Here is a 24,907-nt window from a genome sequence, read left to right on the forward strand (position 1 = left end):
GGTGAATCCTGCCTGTCTTGGGCAATTACCCTTCACAGTTTCATTTTGGTAACTATATTTGATCTGAAACAGCACTGGAGCAAGGTTCTGCCCCACAACTGATACCTTGGGTCCTGGGGGAAGTATGTTAGCAAATGTGTCGTAATTTTAAACAAGTGTGAGAGGCGTCATGGTCCGCTTCTCCACCTAATGCATAAATTACCTCTTCCGCCTGCATATCAAGTACCTGTCCAGCCTCTGCATCTTGGGACAGAATGCTTACTGTCCCATAAATTAGTTAACTGCATATTTGGGCAAATCTAAATTTTGAATAATTTTTCCTTATATCGTGTTAACAGCTGCCTCCTTGAAACTGTTACATACTGGGTTTCGTTTTGATCCTACTTTCATAACTGGTTGTACCTTTGTGTTCAAAGTGCCAAATCAGATTATAGTAAATGAAGCACAGATTTTTAAGCTCTGCTGCTGACTGAGTGTGGCAGTTTGAAGCTGTTATGTATCCCAGAAAAGTCCATTTTCTTTTAGTCCATTCCTATGGGTGCAGACCTGTTGTAGGTGGGACCTTTTGGTTAGGTTATTTCAACTGAGATGTGACCCACTCCATTCAAAGTGGGTCTTAATCTCTTTACTGGAGTCCTTTATAAGGGTATAAAGGACACACAGAAAAAGCCCAGAGAGCTCAGACAAGGCTCAGAGAAGCTGAGAGACAAGGACACACCCACAGAAGCTGAGAGAGGAAGCCCCTGAAGCCAGAAGCTAAAAGCAACAAAACCCTGGAGACAAGGACCAACAGATGCCAGCCATGTGCCTTCCCAAGTGACAGACGTGTCCCAGATGCCAGCAGCCTTTCTTCAGAGAAGGTATCGTCCTGTTAATGCCTTAATTTGGACATTTTCATGGCCTTAGAACTGTACATTTGTAAGCTAATAAATTCCCATTGTAAAAACCAACCCATTTCTGGTATATTGCATTCTGGCAGCTTTAGCAAACCAAAACATTGAGTAAACCATCAAACTGGAATTTTGGAATCAAAGTATCAGCTGCCTTTTGACCCAGTAATTCTAATTCTGGCCACTTTATTCTAAGAAACCCGAATTTCAACCTCCTTTCCCCTTGCATTACTCCACTACGGAGGTTAGAAAGTTATCAACTTATCCTTCCAGACTTTTTTTGATGTAGCATGATCACATGACTCGTCCTGCTTCTTTCTGGAAGCCTTTGCAGGTGTGTCACTAAAAATAGCAGAGCAGTAAGAGCGGGTACCTGATGCCCTCAATGAGCAGCCCCTTGATCCCAGGAGCCTTCCCTCTAATCCCAGCATTGTCTCCCTTGAGGCAACTAACCCCTCAAGCTGTTGCTTCTTAGGTTTTCCGAAACTCACAGTCAAATGCACCCTTAACAAACTATAATGTAGCCAATTAAAGATATATTTATGAAGAGTATATAACAGCATGATAAAAAGTTTATGAGAATGTTAAATGAAAAAGCTAAATATAAAATTTAGATGGAATATAAGTACAACCATATGAAAATTTATGCATAGGAAATCCTCAATATTTGTTTGATGGTGAGAATATGGGCATTATTCTCTCCTTTAAACTGATATAGCCCTATGCCAAGCATTTTAAAATTATTTCACTTTCCACTTTTTTGTGTGCATTTCACATTTTGTTTAGAATGAAAAAAATCTTAATAATTTAAAAATCCTTTATCCTGAAAAAGCTGAAGAAAGAAAATCAACCAACTATGATTAGAGTAAAATTCACAGAAGCAAACTTTGCTAATCCTCATTGCTAGGCCATCATTAGCATTCTGAAATTGTTAGCTAACTAGGAAAATGTGTACGTAATGGAAGACCGACAGGAAATTGCTAAGTTAACATCAACTATGAAAAAGTCCAATGACAGCCTCTTGGTTTATTATTGCATAAATAATAACGATTCTTGAAAAATGAGGGGAAAGCAACTAAGTTCTATGATTTTAGCATTAGAATGATGAGCTGCTTTGGGGCATATAAATATTATTATGGAGGAATAAGTTACTGAAATGTAGATCCATTCAATCCCAGACTGATATTACACTTTGGAGTTACTTAAAATTCAGTGTGTAAACTGAATTTTAAAATGCAATCAAAACACATAGATATACTAAGCCTGACCGCTGTGATGCCATACATCTTATTTCCTTGATGCAATGCTCTATTTTTGAAAGGAACTGCAGGAGCACTATGTGCTTTCTACAATGATGAGGTGACAAAGACATAGTATTCATGCAGGTGAAGGTTTCTGCTTAACTCAGGGTAAAGCAGGAAACTTGGCTGTATCATTAAGCCCTTTGGGGAAAAAAATACAAGTGGGTTTGGCAACCACTATGCCACAACTCAGCCATCTAATTCAGTTGCCAGAAGCCAGGCTGGAAGCTGTCTTTTTCTGAGGCTGCCTGGGAGAAGGTGGGGCTTTAAGGGTGGCCAGAAAAGCTGTCATGTGATGGAATCCACAGTTTTGTCTGGATTTTACTGGGGCTGGCTCGGGAAACAGCCATGGGACATCCAAGCTCCAAGGAGTGTATTTATGGCTGTGGCCTTGGTTTAGACGTCAGTTAACCTTATTTACTTCCGTAACTCCCAAGAAGCACATACCCACCACATGCAGACACTAGGAATTCCAAGCTGCTTCATGAGGCTAAGCAAAAGGGTTCATGGAAAATGACTAAGTCACAGTGACATAACTATGGTACACAGTTAAATTCTTCCCCACATTATAATGTTTTGAAATTGCAATGCACCTTACAATTGATATGTACATTTTATTTTCTTTTTTTTCCTGAAAATCTATTATTGTGAATACACAGACACATAAATGTATATAGCACCGACTCAGATTCTAGTTTCTCTTTATTTTGAAACTTTGAATAATCCTTAATGATAATTCTTCACTGACGGAAAAGATGGGTCTTTGTGTTATAAAGACCAGGACTCCTACATTTTCTGTCCCATGCATGCTGGCCTCCACTGAGACATTTGCTCCTTTCATCAGGAATCCTATTGTGAGGAATCTATGTGGATGAGAAAGCTAAGGACACACCGAAATGTATGCTCCTCCCACAGGAAGGAGCCACCCCTGGGGAGTGACTCCCCAGTCAGGCACCACATTTCCCAACTCCCTTTGCACCTCTGCGTGGCCATACTTCTAGTTCTCCCAACTCCGAGTCACTTGGGGCCACAACATAAGAAGCGAGTGTACCTTCTCTATCTTCTCTTTCTTCTTTCTCACGCTGAGGATTCCAAGGACCTGGGAGATGGCAGAGCCACAGACGGAAGAAGCCTGAGCTACCGCATGGAGGAAAGCTGTCCACTGACAAGGAATGCCTGCTTTACACTATTAAATGCTGAGAAATGCCCTTGATAGTTAAGCCACTGAAATTCTGGAATTTATTCATATAATATAAATTATATTTTAACTCCCCAAATAATTCTGACATCCCTAAGGCCTGACTTCTGGGACTATGGAATGAGACAGTTCTTTGTCTCTCTAACCCAGGACTGGGTACATAATTTACAGGGCCCAGGGCAAAATGAAAATATGGGGCCCCTTGTTCAAAATTTACTAAGAATTTGTAGGTGGCTACAAAACACTAAACCAAGTGAGAGGCCATTCTGAGCATGGGGCCCTGTGCCCACAAATCCAGCCCTGCTCTAACCTGAATACCCAGTATCATGTTAGTTACACCGAGGGTTGGAAGAGACTAAAATTAAGACTATGATTATTGTACATTTTTTGGGAACAAGTTTGGAGACTTCTTATCCCTTTCCCAGAGTGAGAAAATATATGGAGTTAATTTGCATACATGGACTCTCCTAGAGAGCATTTGACTGACAAATGTCATTCATTTGGGGTGTTCATTGGTCGGTCGATCATAAATGACTCCATCATCAGGGATACGATCTGGTTGATTTTGGGGTATCATATCTCCCAGTGGTCTCTTTTAGTAGTCCAGGGGAAAGCTTTGTAAGACTAGAAGCTGCCTGCTGGTTCAGCTTCTTACCACTATATCCATTTTTATACCCTCCCTGCAGGCCCAGTACCACTCCAGGCCTCACACGAACCCTAATATCACACAGTGAGCACATAAGTAGCAGCAGTTCCTGCTTCATCCAACACACACATGCACACGCACATGCACACACTTAGATTCCACATCAATACCGGGGCAGTCAATTCGGCTCTGCCCTGCCCTCTGGCCTCAGTTCTGATAACAGATTCCAGAGTAAGCCTTGCCATATTCTTATCCATCCTAAAGCCCAGGCCTATGACTGGGGTTCCACTCCCTGCTAACATGTCTCCAAGACACTGCTGGCCTGAGCTTGCTGTTAAGGAACTACTGTCTCCCTGCTGGGACCCCCAGCTCCCAAAAGGAGCTATACTTTAAGGACAAGAGACTTGACTGCTGAGCTAAAATGTCGTACAGCAAATGAAGCTCAGCAGTTTCCCCCAGAGTCTGCCCCATCATCCTGCCTTCCTAGTCTGCCCATTACTTCCCCACCCCAACTCACCATCCTGCTGTAATTGATCAGATTGGCTACTTAAAAACTTTGCTATAAACAGCCTGGCTTCTTAAGACTCTTTCCTTCTTCCACTCATCACCACAGGCAGAGACCCATGAGTCAATCATCCATATCAAGGTTTTGGCTTCAAAAATTTTTTTCTTCCCCCAACAGAGATTAGAATTCCCAGTAAAGAATAGAGTCTCCACTGCCTATAAAATGACACTGTATCAAATGCTCTATTTCTTCCAAGTGTTGAGGAAATAAAAGATTGTAAATAGATCTTTAGAAATCAACAACAAAAAACTCTCCAGAATTAAAGATTACATTTTGAACAAATACAGAGAAAGAAATAGCTAACAGGACAGATAGGTTTATTTTGAGTACTAATGCCCTTGGCAGTAGTAGCTACCTAACACACAGTGTTGATAGGGATCCTGAGGCCAAATTTGGGCTGAGCAAGAAATAATTTCATGATCAGCTAGTGATACACAGGACCAAAGAGTGGCAGTATGTGAGCTATTTATTTGCCAAACCCAGAGTGGTCATTTGCATGGGCTTTGGAGCCAGATAGGTATGAGTTCAAATAAAGGCACAGCTACCTGGCCCTGGGCTGTGTTTGTCAGAGTTCTCCAGAGAAACAGAACCATCAAGATATATGTATAAATGAGATTTTTTATAAAGGATTGGCTTACATGACTGGGGGGGGGGGGGGGCTGGAAAGTCAAAACTCCATAAGGTAGACCTCAGAGTGGGGACTTTGATAAAGGTGATGTTGAAATCCTTAGTCTGAATTCTCCAGGGGAAGCTGGTTGGCTGGAAATTGTGGCAAGAGCTAATGCTGAAACTGAGGCAGAAATTCTGATCTTTGAAATTCTCAGTTTTGGCTTTTAAGACGGCCAACTAATTGGATAAGGAAATTACACACATTGTTGAGGGCAATCCTTTTGTTAATTGCAGATGCAAGCAATTAATTGTAGGTACAACTAACTGATTCCAGGTGAAGAGCCTATCTATGAACTACCTTTGTAGTAACAAGTAGGTTAGTGTTTGACTAAACAACTGGGCACCATAACCTAGCCAAGTTGACACATGAAATTAACCATCACAGGCTTGTTACTTAACCTCCCTAAGTTAGAATTTCCTCATTATTACAACAGTGATAACAATACCTCCAACAGAGTACCTATGTTCTCACTAAATGAGGTCAAGTTTGCAAAGCACTTAGCACAATCCATAGTACATATTAAGTGCACAATAAACAGGAGCTCATATGAGTCTCTTAATATTAGTTATTCAACCCTAAAGTCAGATTTCAAATGTAAATGCCTCCTTTGATTTAAAAGCTTGTTTACATCGATGTTCATACTCTTTTCAAACCAATAAGCTTCACACTGGTATGTGAGGAGTTGGGTAAGAATCAGTTGATGGTAAACACGCATTTCTGTCTAGCAGTCTCTTCACTAATAGAATACACTACACCAGCAGGCAATGGAGAATCTGAAAAGATACAGAGTGAATTATCAGCTTTTCCTAAAAAAAAGTGCACAGACTGAGTCACTCCTTTTCTCCCAGACTCCTCTGAAAGTTGAACAGGATGTCACAATGTCCAGAAATAGCCTCCACATTCCAGCTCTAAATTAGCTCTCCATTAGTTCTAAGGCTTTAAGCTGAAGCCGGTAAAGATGCTTCCTCAAGGTTTTGGTACAAAGAGAATGTTTCAAACAGTTATAAAAGGTAAAGGTGACCCCTGCACAGAAAGAATCCAGAGGCCACCTCTGGAATCTTCCAGATGTAGCAGCACTGGCATTGGTGGGTCCTGGGTGGGCATTCAGAGATCTGGAGTAGCTCCCTGCCTCATCTTGCCTCCACTCTGCCACCAGAGTAGTATCCGATAAAACAGGTCTTTAGTGGTCCCCACCACCCATGGGACCAAGTCCCAGCCCCTGCCTGCCCCCCACTGGCCATCCAATCCAGCATCCCCAACCCTTGAAGCCTTATCTCTCAGCATGCTCCAGCCACAATGAGCTACTACTTGTGTTTTCTGGAGCTGCCCTGCTCATTTTCTCTGACACGAAATAAGGAAAGTAATACCTGATGCTCGTTGATGCTCAAACACAATAATGGAAGTGAGAGAAGACTGTAAACTCTAAAGAACTGTGACTCCATGAGGAATGTTTTGATCATGATTGATGGTGAGTAAGGGACAATACAGAGTCCTGCATAAAACATAAAGAGGACTGATGATGGCTGAGTTGACATTCTGCGCTCCCATGACACAGTTTACAGCCTTCAGGGTTTCCAAGGAGGGGAACTGTTTAAGCTTTCTTAGTTACACCTTAATGTGAAATGCTGTTCTGCTCCTTTCCAGATACAAGACTTTGACTGGACACAGAGGATTATGGAATACTGAAGACCCTGCGTGCTAAAAGGAAGTCACGAGCATGAAAAAGGGGAGGAGGCTTGGGTCATCAGTGACAAAGGAGGACACTACTTAAGGATCCCTAGACCACTTCCCGTGGGAGATCACCTCTACTACCTTGGCCAGAAGCCAGGTAGGAGGGATGCAAATGGCCATCAAATGTGAGACACAGGCTCCATGTGACAACATGCAAGGACCCTTTATAATAAGCCGGGGCAGGGGGAACAACTGTAGAAGCCACAATAGTCCAAATTGGGTAGAAAACGGATGTGTTCATTTGGTAAAACCCACAGGGGCTAATCCCACAAAGGACAGTTCGGTCATAAAAGATTATAAATAGATCTGTTAAGTCAACAAAAACTCTCTTGACTTAAAGATTCCATTATGATTAAATATAGAAAAAGATAAAGCTAAGAGGACAGATAAGCCTCAAAGGGAACTAAATTAGAGAGGTCCTTTTTGTTTGTTTTTATTTTGAAATTCGCATACGGTACTACTTCATCCCTAGGCTGCATGGTTCCCATGCACGCGCCCTGCCCTGGGGGTCCAAAGCCAAGGTGTGCAAGGGGACCGCGGTGCCTCCGCAGAGCTGGTGGGGAGCAGGCGTGTGCCGGGAGATCCTGCTGGTCAGAAGCACCACTGCTCCGACGCTCACTGCTGCCTATGGAGTGGAAAGCAGGATTCCAGCTGTCTCTCCTCCTTAGGGGAGAAGACATCACTCTGTAGACCTCCAAGAACTGGGCAAACCAGACTGAAAGGTCACTCTCTAACGAGAGGTACTAGAGGCTCTCCATGGCAGAGGGGGAGACATCAAGAGCAGACTGATCTTTAAGACGAACTAAGCACCGGCGACAGGCCCAGGTTAAAAGGGCGAAGAAATCATTTCAATTCAACAAACATCCACTGGGCATCCATGACGTGCCCCCTTGTCTCTCTTCCCTTAAGCTCAGGGTACCCCCAACTGCGGCTGGATGCTCCCTTCCCTTGCTAAAGTGAGTGAGAACTTAGATAGGAGCCAAAGGGCACAGACCAACTGGAAGAGATTAGATGGAAAGTAAATGAGGAAGAATGAACCTGGAGAAATTTGCTGGGGAAAGGCCCCAGGAAGGGTGACTGAGATTGCTTTGGGCAAGGGCAGACAGAGTAGACGCCTTTAAAGAACGGATTGGGTTAAGATAGAATTCAGAGGGTCCAGGGTAATAGAATTCAGGACATCCAGTTAAAGGTTATTTCCTCTAACCTCCAACTTAAATTCAGTCTTGATTTCAGTTATGAATGAAAGCAACAAGCCCCAGGAACATCATTAGGTACTCTGACTTCGTCATGAGTAGAAATCACCAACATTTTCTTATCACATTACCATTGTTGGAGATAGCGCAAAATATCACTTATGTTCATCAATAATTTGAAATTAGAGTACATATTTTAGAACTGCCACCAGATTTTATTTAATATAAGACACATATTTGTTATCTATTACAAATTTCTAATATTTGGATAATTATATTTCGATATAACTAGTAACTGTTTTGACCCTATATATTTGATTTTATGCATTTAAGCATTATTCTGAAATGGGACCCATAAGCTGCCAAAAGGGTCTAAAATACAAAAGAGGTTAAGAATTCCTGCTTAAAGTCACTAAACTGGTTTTGACACTGTACAAAATGTGTTATGACAGGCAGCAACGAGATAATGATGACTATGACACAGTCCTTGTTCACAAGAAGCTTATAATGAAGTGGGAGAGACACAGGAAGTTACATTCTTTGCCCTACCCTTTTGCTCCCTGCCCCTTATTCCCAGCAAACAGACTACAGCACTCCTCCAAGTCCATACGTCTGCCCACTTGGCAGACATTCTTCTGCCACCTACTGGAAAACTGCCCTAACAAATACACAAAGCCACAGTAACCCCCACACGAATGGTGCCCCTGGAAGGAGGTAGCACTATGTCGGGCTAAGGGCTGATTGTAATAAATCTCTGCAGTGACGTTAGGTAGGAAGGCTCCTTACATACGTACGACAACTCCCTCATCCCCTGCCCAAGGAAGCCAACTCTGATCTATCAAGGTGGTCTTTCCCCAAAACCCAAATGCAGCTTCAGAGGCCTTCCTGAGGGAGCACTACAGGTGGACAATACCCATCAATGAGAGTTGGCACAGAAGTGAAAAACATTTGACATTTCAGGCTTCTTAAGACTTTACCCTTTTTGAGAAATCAGTATTTCATGTGTGATTCTGGGAAATCAAAAACCTTTGAGAAATAAAAAAAAAAAAAAGAAAGAAACAAAGCAAAACAAAAAGCCATCAGAGTTGAAAGAATGATGAAAGTATGGGAAGCCCATTTGGTCAGGTAACCCTTATGTTCCACTATGTCAGTGGTTCTCAAAGGGGCATATTTTGCCCCCTCAGGGGACACCTGGGAATGTCTGGAGACATTTTTGATTGTCACAACTGGAGGGGGGTGGCATTTACTGGCATCCAGTGGATGGAAGCCTGGGGGAACGCTGTTCAATATCCCACAATGCACAGGACAGCTTCCCCTCTCTGCAACAGATAAATTGCCTGGAGTGGTTCTGGGATTAAGACACCCTGCGCTGCATGGCTGACTTCCTATTCTCCAAGAAACTGCTTGGAGGTAACCCAAATGGAGAATTTCAGGGTCAAGCATATGGCCAGAAGGGCAAAAGCCACCCATGGGCAGCTGAGCAGCCGTGAGTGTCCACACTGCTCCAGCATGTTCACATGGCCAGGCCACAGAACTGTATTCATCATTTTAAAACACGATTTCACAATTATGGCTCTGCTATCTCCCCAAAACCTTGGGCAATTTGAAAATATTTACTAAGGCACCAAAGTCTCTTTGGAAATGTCCAGGCAGACAAAGGCTCAAAATCACAGCTGGCCCTTTTGAACAAGAAATGGAAAAGGGGCAGAAAGGAAGCATTTGGTGATTCAGAGAGGACAGAGTGGTGCCTGTTGGTCAGGAGCAGCTGTTACTTGGTGGTCAGTTCATTTGCAAATCACGGCATTGGTCCCATGGGTTCCAGGAGGTAAGTGATCCTTGGGGAAAGGCTAAAGAATGACCCCGCTGGCTGGCCAGAAGCCACTCTTTGCTGACGTCCTGCTCATGCCAGAAAATGTGACTGGGGTGTCCTCTGACCCCTGGCTGGCCACTTCACCGCGAAAGTCATCCAGGAGAGGAGCATGAGTGTTTGGCAATTTCAGAGGATAAAGAAAAACGATCTGGAGGTTCTCCTGGGCTTTCTCTCTAAACCCCAGTCCCCATCAATAGAGAAATGTTTTTTTAAAATGTAAATATTAATTTCTGAATGAGCCAAACCACCTCTAAAAGATCAGATTTCCTGGTTTTCAAAAGAAAATAGCATTCAGTTAGCTTAGACAGCTAGAATAGAAGGAGAAAACTGCAACAGCAAAAGTCACATACAAGCTCTTCAGTAAGTAAGTCTCTTGACATGGTAGCCCAGAAAAAAGTTGAAGAGGGTGTCTGAGATGCTTTGTTGTTCTGTACTGCTAGCAGCTAGACGACAGTTACTTCTTTATCTAAAAGATTCCTAGAGTTGTAATCACAGTGTCTGTTGCAACTACTCAACCCTGCCATAGTAGTAGAAAAGCAGCTATAGACACCACAGAAATAAATGGCTGAGGCTGTGTTCCAATAAAACTTTATTTATGGATGCCAAAATTCGAATGTCATATAATTTGCATGTGTCATGAAATATTCTTTCAAAAAATTTTCTTCCCAACCCTTAAAAATGAGAAACCTTGCTTTGCTCATAGGCCATATGAAAACAGCCTGCAGGTGGGATCTGGCCCACCAGGCCCTGTTGTCAATCCTAGTCTAGACTGAAAATTGCAAATTTCCTTTCATTCTTCCTTCTGAAGCTGCTACCCAAAATGCTTGTCCTTTTCCCATTCTGATTGTGAAACTTCACTATTAAAAGTGATAAATAAAAAAATTTAAACAAGACAAATAAATCAATCATCACCTCACCCTTCACCAAAATATCCATGCAGGGAGGATCCAGTTGTGACCACTTTTTAATTCAATTCACTATACGCCACAAGGCACTGTCTTGCTCAAGGCAGGATAAGATACACAGCTTGTTGAAAGCTTGCATTCCAGTGTTATTTTTAAACTCACCCAGTGTGAACAATCTCCTTGTTTAGTCTTTGCAGTTTTGTATTATTCAAAGGTTGAGCCAGGGGAGGGGGGCAGAAGGGGGCTGGGAAATGCACCAGTTTCTGAAATCCAGTTGTCTTCCTCCCTCCCACACACACTAAGTAATTTCTTATTCTCCAGAAAGGATACAGCCAGTTGGTCACAAAATATTTCTTGAAAACACATTAATATATGGGGGATACACTCATCCTTCAGTACATGCCTTATCTCCCTAAAAACACACTAAAATTTAAAACCAAAGAATATTTCCACACTTGCAATGGAAAAGTGAAGCACAGACATAGAAAAGAGGGGGTTCTGAATTGGTTGTAAATTTGGCATATATATGATGGGAAAAGAGTTGTCAGATAAAATTCAGGACGCCCAGTTAAAGCTGAATTTCAGATAAACAATGAATACTCTTTTTAAAGTATAAGTATGCCCCAACTTTTGCAAGGATGACTTATATTTTTATTTGCTGAATCCGGAAACTCTAATAGGGGATAGTGAAAAGATGGACCAGCCAGGAGTTGAAGGAATGTACCAGGGAGAAGGGAAAACTTGTTATGTAGGTATGGGGCAGGGTGGGGGTCGGGGGCCCATTATGAAACAGTCCCCCACCAGAGGCTGAGAACCTCAGTTTCCTCCTCTGATCAACCCTTCCACCCTGATTCTCAGAACACTCAAAGTTGGTGTGCAAGGTGTGGTAAAACAGAACTACTTCACATTCTAGTGTTTTACAAAGTTAAAAAACCCCAGTGCTTCCTAAGGGGGGTTTTGGGGAGGGAGGTAATGCAAGTGTTCTACAACCCGATCATGCTGGTGGTTTAGTGAATCTGTACATGTGTTAAAATTCACAGAAGAGGACATCAGGAAAGTCAACTGTATCCTATGTTCATTAAAAAAAATTTTTTTGAAAAGCATTTTCAGTTTTTACTTTTCCCATAGAAATCATGAGTTCATCCAGCAAGCAGGATAATGAACCTATGTAAGTTGAAGCCCTGAGGCTGATCCAGAGACAATGGAGTTCTTACAGGGTCCCATTCCCAGAGGGTCCTTCCTTCTGTTACAAATGGACTGTAACCCCCAACTCATATACTACTGGCCTTACTATTACATACAATTACATAAACAAATAATTAAATGCTCCAGGAAAGGTAAAGTTCGAAAGTTGGTAGGGTGGGGGACTGGGGGCTTGGGGTGAGGAACGAGTCACCCACAGTCGTAAAATGCCATTATGTTCGGTTTGGCCCACACTGTTTAAATCATTGCGAACTTTTAAGCATCAACAGACTTCATTTCAAAAACTGGATTTCCAGGTTCTCTTGAAAAATTAGAGGATCCTGGACTTGTTTTCCCAATCAGCTGGAGGTGAGTGCTGCCAGCCCTCTCCCCATGGCCACAGGCCCTGTGGCCCAACACATCCACCTGGTACCTGCATCATCTCAGGGTGTGAATCTCTAATGTAAGGCTGTCACTAGGGTGGGTGGCACAGGAGAAGCTCTGAGGAATGGGGAAATCTTCCCTCCCCTCCCCGCTTCCGCTTAAAAGAAACTAAAGGGTGAAGTTACCAACTTCAGTTCCACTTTCTGAACCCCATCTTCCTAGCAGGGCGATGCCTCACTCCGACTGGGGGAAACTAGCAAAGGCCCCCTCCACTGCTAAGCTAGTCTGCTTCCAGCCTTTTTCTATGTACCCTGGTTTAGGGGAGATGGAGAGGTGGAATCATCTAGAGGCAACAGCAGTAACATGTCAAGACAAAGAAAGAGAGGAAGGTAATCGAGCAATCGAAATTACTTTCACCTTCACCTCCTCTTCCCTCTGTTTTTAGACCCAGAACTTTCTCTTAATTCACCCCTATTAGATCCAGTACTGATCTGAATCTATCATTCTTACTCCATGTGAAGACGGATGGGACAGAGAGGGGCCTCTGGCTGCCACAGGCTTCTTCCTAGTAGTGGTAGGATTACAGAGTACATGCTATAGCCAGGCTCCAGGGCCGGGACTTGCCCTTTCTTCTTATCAATCCCCACTAAAATATATCCTGCCTATTGTTAAACAACTGCTCGGTTTTGTTGAATGTTGAACACATCTGCTCAGCCTTCACTGTTCACAATGGGGCCCACGTACTACCTGGAAAGAGAAAACTTGGGCACAAAGAGGATGCGAGCCCTGCTCTCCTAGAACATGTTTGTGCTTTCCTGTATAAACAATATTTCCTTTCTGAATAACTCATGTTAGCCTTGAGCTTTCCAGATCTCTTAAGTTCTCACAGTCCCACTCGGAGTAAGGAGATTTTCAAAGCCCTTTCTGCCCCATGAGAGGCTGCAAGTATTAAAAGCCCAAGATGAAAGTCAGGCCATGGAAACTGTGTTGAAGTAGCCCAATCAGGACCCGGTGGGGGCAGGGGGGGGCAGCTACTAGATGAACCCCCCCTACCGCTCACCCAGAAACACATCTCCTGGATCCCGGCTTCTATCTCATGTCACCCCATGGAAACGCACACTATCAAAGCTACCCAAATCCTTAAGCCCCACACAGGACATAACGGCTCAAAGTCGTCAGCCTGAACACTCAAACTCAGAAAAAGAAAATCCCCTGACTGCTGCAAAGGGGTTAAGTTTTCAAGCATGTGTTTTTCTCTTAAGGAAAACATTTTTTCATAACCCTCAAAGTTTTAAGTTTCTGCCTTGAATTTTAAAATAAAGTGAATGCTCAGATGACTGGTTATAATTTAGCAGAGGGGGAAAAAAATCCCACCCACCTAGAATCATAAGTAAACCAGTATAATTCAGCAAAAAAGCAAGAGCAGGTTTTACAAATGCCTCGAAGACTGTGGTTCCTGCCCCATTTGGTAATGTACTGTCGAGTCGAGAAGCCTGCAGGGCTGCACGGGGGACTGTGGGCAGTAAGAGGTGTTCTGAGGGCAGGCCCACAGCCTCTTATCTTGGGGACTCCTGTGACTATCCTTTCCCCTCCCACCTTATGCAAGGGAAAGGTACCAGATTCCCTGTTCCTTTCTGCTAGCTAAGCTCATAAGATGTTACACAGGCACTGATACTAGGGTCAAAGACTTACCCCAAAGTATTTAACGTATGTTCAAACATACTGTAAATAGGCTATAGCCTTCTCTCTCTCTCTCTCTTTATGTGTGTGTGTGTGTGTGTGTGTGTGTGTGTGTGTGTGTGTATGCTGTTATATTTATCTCCTTTTGGACAGTTTAATTCAACATGAGGTTAATGAAAAAATACTCAGAAAACAAGAGCACGTGTAGTTTCAACATTCTCTGCCCCACACCAACCTTGGCCCCTGCCGGCATTTCCTGTCAGAAATAGGCCGCGGCTGTGTGGTACTCTCCCAAAGCCACAACGTGTGGGAGCAGCCTTGCCTCTCTGAGTACCCCAGGCCGTGTGGCCCTCACTCAGTCTGTCCGTGTTCTCTTAGGCCTCATCCTATGTGTAGCTTCTGTGCTTTGTGTTTTATGACAGATGAGAATCTCGGTGAGGCTGAGTCCTGCCCAGACACTGGAGGGCTTGCTCCAACGATGTGTGTTCTACAAACAACAGTGAGGGAAGCCTGAGTGAGACATCCTTGCACGAATAAACTTCTCTCTTACATGCCAATGACCAGCCAATCTTGTGAACACCAAACAGGATCAGGATAATCATTAGCCATCATAAATAAATGCACCTTAGTTGCTGCATATCCTGGCATTTCACTAGGGCCCACACGAGAAGCAGCTGCACTGAGAATCAGCACATGAAGGATGGGGGCACCCAGCAGCTGACCTGCTATGGGACTTCATCTATGGCAACATAATATGGAAGCACATCTCTTGAAGGGCCTCCCCTGTACTGCCACATGTCTGCCCCCATGGATGCTTCAAGTGAGTTTTGTAGCCTGTAATTTGTTTGTTTTTTAATATCGTATTTTTTTATTGTGAAATGTAACATCTATACATTGAAGTGATAACTTTCCAAGTGCAATTTAACAAGTAGTTAGCAAATTTCAAAGAATGTTATGGGTTACAGTTCCAGTTTCAGTTATTTCCTTATTGTGAAAATATAACATATATGCAGAAAGGTAATATCTTTCAAACTATGATTCAATAAGTTGTTATATAGGAAATTTCCAAAAATGTTTTAAGTTACAATACCATAGTTTCAGTTATTTCCTTATTGTGAAATATTATATATATATACAAAAAGGTGATAATTTTCAAATTACAATTTAACAAGCAGCTATAAACAAATTTCAAAGGATGTCATAGTTTTGGTCAGCCAATCCCCAGCATACCCTCCCAACTTGCTCAGTCAATCCCATGCAAACCATCCAGAGGTCTTAATGTGCCTGACAGACAGAAACTTCACTTTACCTAAGTAGATTAAAGCAGGTACCCAAAGCAAACAGAGATGCCCCTCTTGATCAGCCAGCCTAATGTGAGAGGAACACAGCTGTATCACTTTTAAATTGGTCTATGTTTTAGACTCTCACTAATTAAGACTGAGTTTGGTTTTTGTTTTATTTCCTCTTTTCAAAAATATGCTCTTAACACAAACTCTTGGAAGTATACTGGACATGTGACACTTATCGAGACCCAGGCCCCAATCTCCTTCTGTTGATCTCCTACCATTTTACCAGTGATTCTCAAAGTGTGTTCCCCAGAACAGCAGCTGCAAACAGCAACATCACCTAGGAACTCACTAATAATGAGTTTTCTCAGGCTCTAACTCAAACCTGCTGACAGATACTCTGTGGGAGATGGCCCAGCAATCTGTTTTAAAGAGCCTTCCAGGTGACTCCAATAAACTAAAATTTGAGAATCATTGTTCTACACCACATCAGGCAAAAAGTCTATGTCAAATGGCAGGTACCACTATGTAAGTGCTGATCCCAGCTGGGTTTCCCTGTATTTATGTTGCCTCTTACTTGAGGCACATCATAAATCAGAATCATCCCAAACAGCCTGGGAGACATGTGATAGGTTCAGATTTCCATACCTTAGGTACATGTTCTTAAAGATTCTTCTATAATACCAGGAATTTCCCACATAAGGTGCTGATTGTTTTTTAAATGTTTCTGCTAATTTTGAGAGAGCAATCACCTACCTAGATGTGAGTTTCCTGGGTTATAATAATGTCAGTGATTACAAGGAGCCCTTTTAATACTGAAGATGTAACAAACGGGCACTAATTTTCCAACAATCCAAACATTTGGACACCAAACCCACCAAGTCCTGGCAAAAATGCAACCTGATTTTGCAACATCACAAGAGATCAAGGGGGTGCCAGTAACACCACTTTACATTTACACTATTCTTCTGAAATCCAAATAAGTCAGTGCATAAGGAAAGCACATTGTGAGGTTCAAAGCTCTGTCTACACTGGAGATCACAAAAATGTCAACCTGTTGGTCAAAAGGAATTTTGTTGTGTTCACAAATTCTTAAAACATTTTTAAACTAGTTGAGAGGTTTTTTTGTTTTCGTTTTTGTTTTTGTTTTTTAATGGGAGATCTTGCACTTTTAAAACGTGGCTTCGTTGAAAACGAGAAGATGTGGCCACATTGGGTCTATGTTCTCACGTGGCATAAATTAACTTCAGCTGAAAAGTGGCATCTGCTCTTCAGTCCTTCCAATCATGCCATGTCACTCATTTATGTCACCTTCTGGCCCCTGGAGCCCTTGGAGTTTGCAGCTCCTGCCCACTACAAACAATCCTTTTGTTGGTGATGCTACTACTAATCTCATGCACTGGAAACTCTCAGTAGTTATTATATTCATCAGAAATTTCCTAGTTTGGCAAAAATGTTAACAGAATTTAACTTTCACTCTTTGTGTCCATTTTCTGTTTAAAGATGCACGAGTTATGATTTGCTAACTCACTTAATATAAATAGAAAATAAATTCACTTAAAACAATTGAAAACATTTGCTGAGTGCTTATTGTATGCCTGTTCTGTACACCACCCATGAAACATTTCCAACAATCTTTACAGTAATTCCAAGGGGTAAGTATTATTATCATCCCCATCTTACGGATGAAGACATCAACAAGGGCAGATAGTAATGGGAAAGACAGAACTTCAAAGGCCTCTGACTCTAGAATCCATGCTCATAACTACCCCTCTAGCCTGCACAGATCCAGCCGGCCCTTGAGACCACTGTGTCTGTGCACCAGTGCCCATCTGCTGCCTCAGTCAAGTAACCAGATACCTCTGCACCACACAATGACCAACTCTTTACCTCCAAGCAAGTTGATCAATATCCCCTAAAAAGATCAGTGATAAAATGTGGGTAGTTCAAAGGAACAACAGTAGTGGTCACAGAAGCATTATGTATCCCCAAAAGAAAAGTAGAAGCAGCTCCACCAAACCCTGGTTTTCCTCTCAATATTGACAAATCATAATCCAAAACCCCCCTTATGTGGCTTTTAAAACTTTGACTGTGCTATTTTTCAGGGCACCCTGAAGTTTGCCAGAGTAGCTGCTCTTTGTCCCAAGAGGCGAAAGGCTGACATACTCATACGTACAAACAAGTGGCCAGGGAGGTGATGATCTTTGCTTGTGTAAGGCCGGCCTTAGCACTCGCAGATCTGGAAGTGACCCTGAATAGGCCAAAATTGTCACCCATCTGCTGGGGGACCCTGCAGATGAAGCCAGGGTGAACCCTTCCTCAGCACCAATATCCCAAGCAAACGATGTCTGAGGCCTCATCTGAGTTCATAATACCTGTGTGAAATAATTAACTTAGAATTTTAGAAGCAGGGGCTCATTTGTGTCTCTGAGATGGATGAAGATAGATGAATGGCCAGGACTTTAAATCCTCCAGTCCTCTGCCAGCTGCCCACCAACTAACACAGGTTCACAAGAGACACGTACGAAGGTCCAAACACCAACCACAGTGTATTCTAGGGCTTGGGTTTGAGTCTCTAACCCTTTGAGGGATCCCTGACGTGGGAAGCTGGGCTGGTTCCTATGTAAATCATGCTCACACTCTTTATCATGCTCACACTCAGGCTGCTGGAACCACTTGCTCAGTAGGCTCATGGGAAAAGCATATGACACTGACACCATCTTGGGTGGCAGCTGAAAGGCAGCAGTGACAGAGGGGCTCTGGTGGTCAGCTATGTGGGTTCAAATCCTGGCTTTGACACAATCAGTTTCAGGCTGGGTCTGTTATATAGCCTTTTCATCTATAAAATATGGGTAAGAGAGTAATACCTACCTGTTCTAGTTTGCTAATGCTGCCGGAATGCAAAACACCAGAAATAGATTGGCTTTTATAAAGGGGGTTTATTTGGTTACACAGTTACAGTCTTAAGGCCATAAAGTGTCCAAGGTAACACATCAGCAATTGGGTACCCTCACTGGAGGATGGCCAGTGGTGTCCGGAAAACCTGTTAGCTGGGAAGGCACGTGGCTGGCATCTGCTCCAAAGTTCTGGTTTCAAAATGGCTTTCTCCCAGGATGTTCCTCTCTAGGCTGCAGTTCCTCAAAAATGTCACTCTTAGTTGCACTTGGGATATTTGTCCTCTCTCAGCTTCTCTGGAGCAAGAGTCTGCTTTCAATGGCCGTTTTCAAACTGTCTCATCTGCAGCTCCTGTGCTTTCTTCAAAGTGTCCCTCCTCACTGTAGCTCCTCTTCAAAACATTACGCACATAGCTGCACTGAGTTCCTTCTGTTTGTCAGCTCATTTATATGGCTCCACTGATTAAGGCCCACCCTGAATGGGCGGGGCCACACCTCCATGGAAATGATCTCATCAGAGTTATCACCTACAGTTGGGTGTGGCACATCTCCATGGAAACACTCAAAGAATTACAATCTAATTAACACTGATAGGTCCACCCACACAAGATTACATCAAAGATAATGGCGTTTGGGGGGCATAATACATTCAAACTGGCACACTACCCCATAAGTGTATTATTAGGATTAAATAAGATAATGCGTGTTTAAAAGCACCCTGTTCTTATTACCAAATTTGGACCTTTAACTACACACTTAACTTCTTTGGTTTTCCCTTTCTCACACTAATCATTCCAAATAAATAGTAAACAAACAGCAAACAAACAAATAAATGCCTTCTGCTATTTGGAAAAGTTATTGTATTATTTCCTCTGTTATTTTAACCAACCTTCAGGACTTGCTCAAATGGCCCTTCTTTTTGGAAGTGTTCCACAGCTACTTGGGGCTGGTTTGCGTGCTCCATGGAGCTACTTACTTGCTCTTGAACTCTCCCCAGGCAAGTACTCCTTGCACTGTACAGTAATTGTTTAGGTACTTTTTTCTTCCATGTCTTAGTTGCCTGAGCTACTATCACAAACACCACACAATGGCTTGGCTTAAACAATGGGAATTTATTGGGTCACTGTTCTGAGCCAAAGAGAAGCCCAAAATCAAAATAGCAGCAAGGCTTGCTTTTCCCCTGAAGACTGTAGTGTCCTGGTGCTGGCTGCCAGCAACTGCTGGGGTTCCTTGGCTTGCATCTCTGCCTCCTGGCACATGGCCATATCCTCTCCTTTCTGGCTTTTGTGGCTTACGGGTCCTCTCTATCACACCTCCAGTAATCAGAATTGAGGCCCACTCTCATTCAGTCAAGCCATACCTTAGCTAAAAGTAACTTCTAAAAGAGGCTTATTTACAATGGGTTCACAGGAATGCAAACTAAGATCAAGAATATATATATTTTTTCCTGGGATACAAAACTCAATCTACCATACTTCATTAGACTATAAACAATTTAAGGTTCAAGAAGAAAAGACACTTTGCATGCTGAATATACAACACTCAATAAATGGCAATCATTATTATTATTCCCTGGAATTACCGGTCACACTCATTCTCTTACAAAGGCATTTTACTGTATTCTAAAATTACAGCTTTGGGGTTATCCCTCCCTTCAGATGAAAGGCGCAGCCTAGGAATAGAAGAAGTTGTCAAAGATGGGCTTGACCTTTTGACAGAAATAGGATAAGAGTCATCTTTTCTCATTGGTTTGTGTCTAGTTTCAGTTGGAAGACTCAATTCAAGTTCCCTAGTTTCTGAAAGAGTAATTTTATTTCCCTAATTCCCTTGGGATAGGGGGGACTCCCACAGATGATCACATGACAAATACTTAGGCCACAGGATATCTATCCTTTCAGAACTTAAGTGTGCAAAGGGGGGAATCTTCCCTCTGGTGGTTAAAACTCGGAGACGCTGACTTTCCAAGGTTGTCAGTACCTTCACAAGGAAGTGTTCTGTAAATACCTATTGAATGAATGGATGGCTGAATCTTAAGTCATAATCCCTGACACTGTGTCTGAAGAAACTAGAGGAATTGCTGTTGGGTGGGGTCCTGGCGTTCCATTAGAGCTGAAGGGAAAAGATAAAGAAGCCTTTTCAAACTCTTTCCTCTTGGGAGTAGCTTCTCTAATCCCCACAAGACAAGTCAGCAGTATAGACAGGAATTGGGGGCTCTGCCTCAATGCCATTTAATGACAACTGCATGCCAGATGCTTCTACTACATCATATCTAAACCTTACAACCATCCCATGAGGTAGAACTTTTGAGCTAATTTTACAGATTAAGGAACAGAGGCCCTGCCTGAAGACTTGCCTGAGACCCTACAGACTGAAACCCCTGCCAATCTGCTCTGCCACTTGGAGGAGCCCAAGATAGTGAAACGGTAAAGACGCATTCCCTTCCTCCTTCATATCTCTGGAAGAGAGACTTGGGGAGTGCTGGGTTCTGGGGGCAGGCTTGTGTACAACTCAGGGTCCCCTAAAAGCCCCAGGAAGATGGCAGAGAGAGGCAGTTTGCTGAATTTGGAGTGTGGCTGTGTCAAAGCTTGGCACAGAACTATTTTCTGATAAGGTCAGGCCGCAGTCTCCAAATCACCTAGTTCCCCCTCCCCTCTCACATACCCAGTGATTTTGCTGTTAGAAAATCTGCACGGATAACAATGTATATGTCCACTGGCACATTAGTCTTACTCATCTATAGCTCTCAAGGTACCCAGGGCCAAATTCAATTCCACAACTGAATAGACGCAAGTGAGTATTTGCATTTATTCTTCTCATACACTCAAGAGAATTTCAAATTATTGGCTAGATTCTTTCCTGAAAACCAACTTGGCCCCTACCAGGATTATTCAATTTGACTTGGAAAGGGATGGCCCCAGTGTTATCTGCTACTGGCTCCATGTTCAGAAAGCAAGTCCTTTCATTGTGTTCAGCTGTTCCTCAGGCATCCAATAAAGCTGGTCATGCAAAGGCAGAAAATGTGACAACTGTTGGAAACCTTCGACAGCAGCCGTGGGAATAACTGAGAGTTCTCTGAGACAGCCACTTCGTCAGCAGTTAAAGCACCCTATTATTCAGTTTATACAAAACACCCACCAGCTCCATGGCACCAATAACTCAATATCTCCTTTTTTATCAAGTTCATGACACACTGGCCAAACTGCCTTACCAGCTAACTTTAGAAACCATGAACAACTTCATTAACCAAGAAAATATACATACATGTACAGGAACAAAGGAAAAGAAAAGAAACAGCCTTCCTGAGTTCTGGGGACCACTTTACAAGGTTGCCTGAAATACAAACCATAGGATTTCAACACTGCAAACAAACTTCTCTCTCACTTTATTGTTAAAGTTACCAAGACATTACAGATTTGAAGAGTTTGAGAAAGAGAAGCTCAGAGCCACGTAGACTACATCAAATGCTTCTATAAAAAGAAAAACCTACGAGCATTTTCCCAAAGAAGAGTCTGTCCAAAGGCTTTTGAAAATACTTTAACATTGCTTCCAAAACATTACACACTGTTTCTCCAAGAAATTTATGCTTCCAGGGAACTCCTGGGTGAAATCCACATACATACATGCACACACACGCGTGTGCACACACACAAAACCAGTGCTTTGGTAGAAGAATGTCTGGAGGTTCTTTTATGCCAATATGTTAACAGATTTTTTCTTTTAATCATTGTTATTTCACATAGCAGCAGTAATCATTCCCCCATCCACAAAGGAAATATATAATCCAGCTGTGGTGGCTCCAGTAAAAATACCACATCTGTGGATCATCGGCAACACTGTGGCAAGATTGCTCAAATTCAGGCAGTCTCAGAAAGTTCTTTTTTTATAACCAAGATGCACAGGGGTACACTTTCTGAAAGTGCATATAAACTTTGCCAAAAGTGGTTGTTTTTTTTTTTGTATGCCGAAAATGGGTTTTCTGACTATCCACACCGATAAGGAGGCTCTCTTGGAATATCATTCTCAGGACCCAGGTGTTGCAACAAGTCCCCAGACTCCTCAAGAGTGGTAGCTTGCACCAGTGCCCATGTCAATATCAAATACACAAGAGAAAACTAACAACTCCGGGTCCTGGAAAGAGGTCCCACGGCGTGGCTGGCAGAGAGGCTGACTGCCGGTTTTCCACTCAGCAGGCAAACGGCTTCCGCAGAGAGGGCGGCAGCCCCCGGCCTGGCCACGGTTCTCTCCGTTTTCCAGCGCATGAATGCAACGTGTTACTAAGCATTGGGTGATAATGTTTCAGGAATCGCTCCCCAGGCCTCTGATTAGTCTTCCCCTAAAGCCCAGCAGCAAGCATCCTATTTCTCAGCTAATCTTCCACACTCAAACCCCAGCCCAAAGCGGGCCCGGGGGGGTTATATGTACAGACGCATAAAGAAAAAGCAGCGTAGCTGAGCCTTGATGGACTTTCTCTCCCCCACCTCCCAAAACACATGCCCTGCGGGAATGCTGCTCGCCCCGAAACACTCAGGGTCCCTTCTATGCCAGACAATAGAGCAAAAAAATAAAACGAAAGTGGACTTACTGCTATGGCTTGCAACCTTTCCTTGTGCAATTCCGCCTCTGCCATCCTGGAGAAGGGCATACAGGGAGGGGAAAGGAGAAAGAAAAAACACACGCTGTAGTCACCCAAAGCAATGATGCGCACCCCGGGGAGCTTCGCTCCAACCCCGGGGAGAGCCGAGGGGCGGCAGGGGAGTCTCTCCGGGGGCAGCGGGCAGGGCTGTGCGCACTGCTGGCTCGCCCTGGCCGGCTCACCCCGGCTCAGCCCCTGGCCCCCGCCCGCGCGGCCGCCTGGCTGCTCCCCAGCGCCGCCGCTAGCAGCATCTCAGCGTCGCCGACCCGCTGCCGCCCAGCCGGGGACGTGGGCCGCGGGCAGCCGCCGGGAGGGCGCGTTCGCCCAGCGCTCGTTCCCCGCCCTGACGTCTTGGCGCCTCGCTCCGCCCCAAGGGTGTGGAGGGCTCCCCGCCGCAGTGGGTCCCCAAGGCACCGACCGGCGGCGCACGTGCGGGTGGGCGCACCTGGGGTGCGGGCGCACGGCGAGAATGCCCCGCTGGAAACGCGCTGGCTGGGTCCCGAGCGGCGCGAGGTGGCGCCTCCGCCGTGCAGTGGCGCGGAGCAGATGCGGCCCCACCGGACTTTGACCCAATACGCGGTCGAAGCGTGTGCGGGTTACGTGCGGGTTGCGACCACCCAGTATCGTAGGCGCTTCTAGCTCACGCCAGGTGCTTGGGCTGCGCGAGGGGCCATTTCCAATAGGGAAGGCCGGCCTCGCCCACATGCCTTGGATAGCTGGGTGCTCAAACATCAAGTCAGTCGAGGGCAGCGTACGTCACAAAATATGTCTCAAAACAGGCCAACCTCTTGATGAGGCCAAATGGGCTTAGAAAGAGAGCTGAATTTGTAGTCTTGGATGCTAAGCTAGGCTGGGCTTGACTGCTTCCTAGCTTTGGAACCGTGGGCAACTCAACTACTCGAACCTCAGTTTTCTTATCTGAAAAATGTTGGAATCACAACTGTTACCCCACAAAATTATGCATGATGAATTAGATAAAATATATAAAGGTGCTTTGTAAAGAACATGAGAGTCTGTTCTTGTCATTATCCTGTGGCATTCGGGGCTGAAACCATTTGGAGGGTCTTTGCTGATAGTCTCTGAAAGGAAAAGTAAGATCTGATCACTAAAATATTTCAACTACTCTACCCAAACAGGAGAAGGGCAGACTGGGCTGAAGTAAGAGAAGCATAAGACCCCATCCAAAATGAAATCAATACTAAAACAAACAAAATATGTCTTACCATTCAGGAGGGACCTGCTAGAATCACCAACATTCATAAGCAAAATTTTCTCCAGAAAATGAAATAAAAAACACTGAAAAAAAATGGATGTGACCCCCTTAGATCCCTGATGATTCTATAAATATAGGACTTATGAAGACATTTTAAAAGGTATTCACATAAAATTTCTCCAAATCACCTGTTTCCAGGGTAGATTCTTACAATTCAATGAAATCATCTTTTCATCTTTCACTGAGGTTTTATCTGCCAGTTGATGAGCAATTACTAGTCTGAAAGAAGGACTCACCAAAACAGTTTCACTGATTGACAGTTTTCCTGGGTGTAGGTGTTTGTGTCATAAATCCAAGCCAATGCCAGATTCAACATTCTACTCCATTATATCTGGAACTTCTGCTTTCTGGCTAAGACCCATCACTTCCTTCAAACTCTTTTCTTTTCTCTGCACTTCCAACACCCGCTCCAGAAGATGAGTTCTTTGAGGAGTGTTTGCTTACAAAGAAACAAAGCTGTATGACTTCAGCAGAGTAACAAGAATAGAGAATAACAAGATGAGGGAAGTGAAGTCAGAGAGGTTAAGGGGCCCTCCAGTGTCACACACCTAGAAAGTGGCAGAACTGGGATTTAAACTCAGATCAGATTCTCCAGAGCTCATGTTA

The 24,907-nt window shown here is 43.6% G+C and overlaps 1 protein-coding gene across 6 annotated transcripts in view; it reads right to left on the minus strand.

Moving 5' to 3' along the window:
• The window catches only part of PALM2AKAP2 (PALM2 and AKAP2 fusion), a 329,309-nt gene extending 305,733 nt beyond the window's left edge, over positions 1-23,576 (minus strand). For 2 of the 6 annotated variants that reach the window (XM_037798297.1, XM_037798295.1), the window contains exon 1: positions 22,978-23,315. In XM_037798297.1, coding sequence (XP_037654225.1) covers positions 22,978-23,037 — 60 coding nt within the window. In that variant the 5' untranslated portion in view covers positions 23,038-23,315. Of the gene's footprint in view, positions 1-22,977; positions 23,323-23,473 lie in introns of those variants that run through there. The other 4 variants (XM_037798291.1, XM_037798292.1, XM_037798293.1 and 1 more) reach the window with 4 other exon arrangements.
• Between the last annotated feature and the right edge of the window lie 1,331 nt (positions 23,577-24,907).

This window comes from Choloepus didactylus, chromosome 10 (genome assembly GCF_015220235.1).
Source record: "Choloepus didactylus isolate mChoDid1 chromosome 10, mChoDid1.pri, whole genome shotgun sequence".
Lineage (NCBI taxonomy): Eukaryota > Metazoa > Chordata > Mammalia > Pilosa > Megalonychidae > Choloepus > Choloepus didactylus.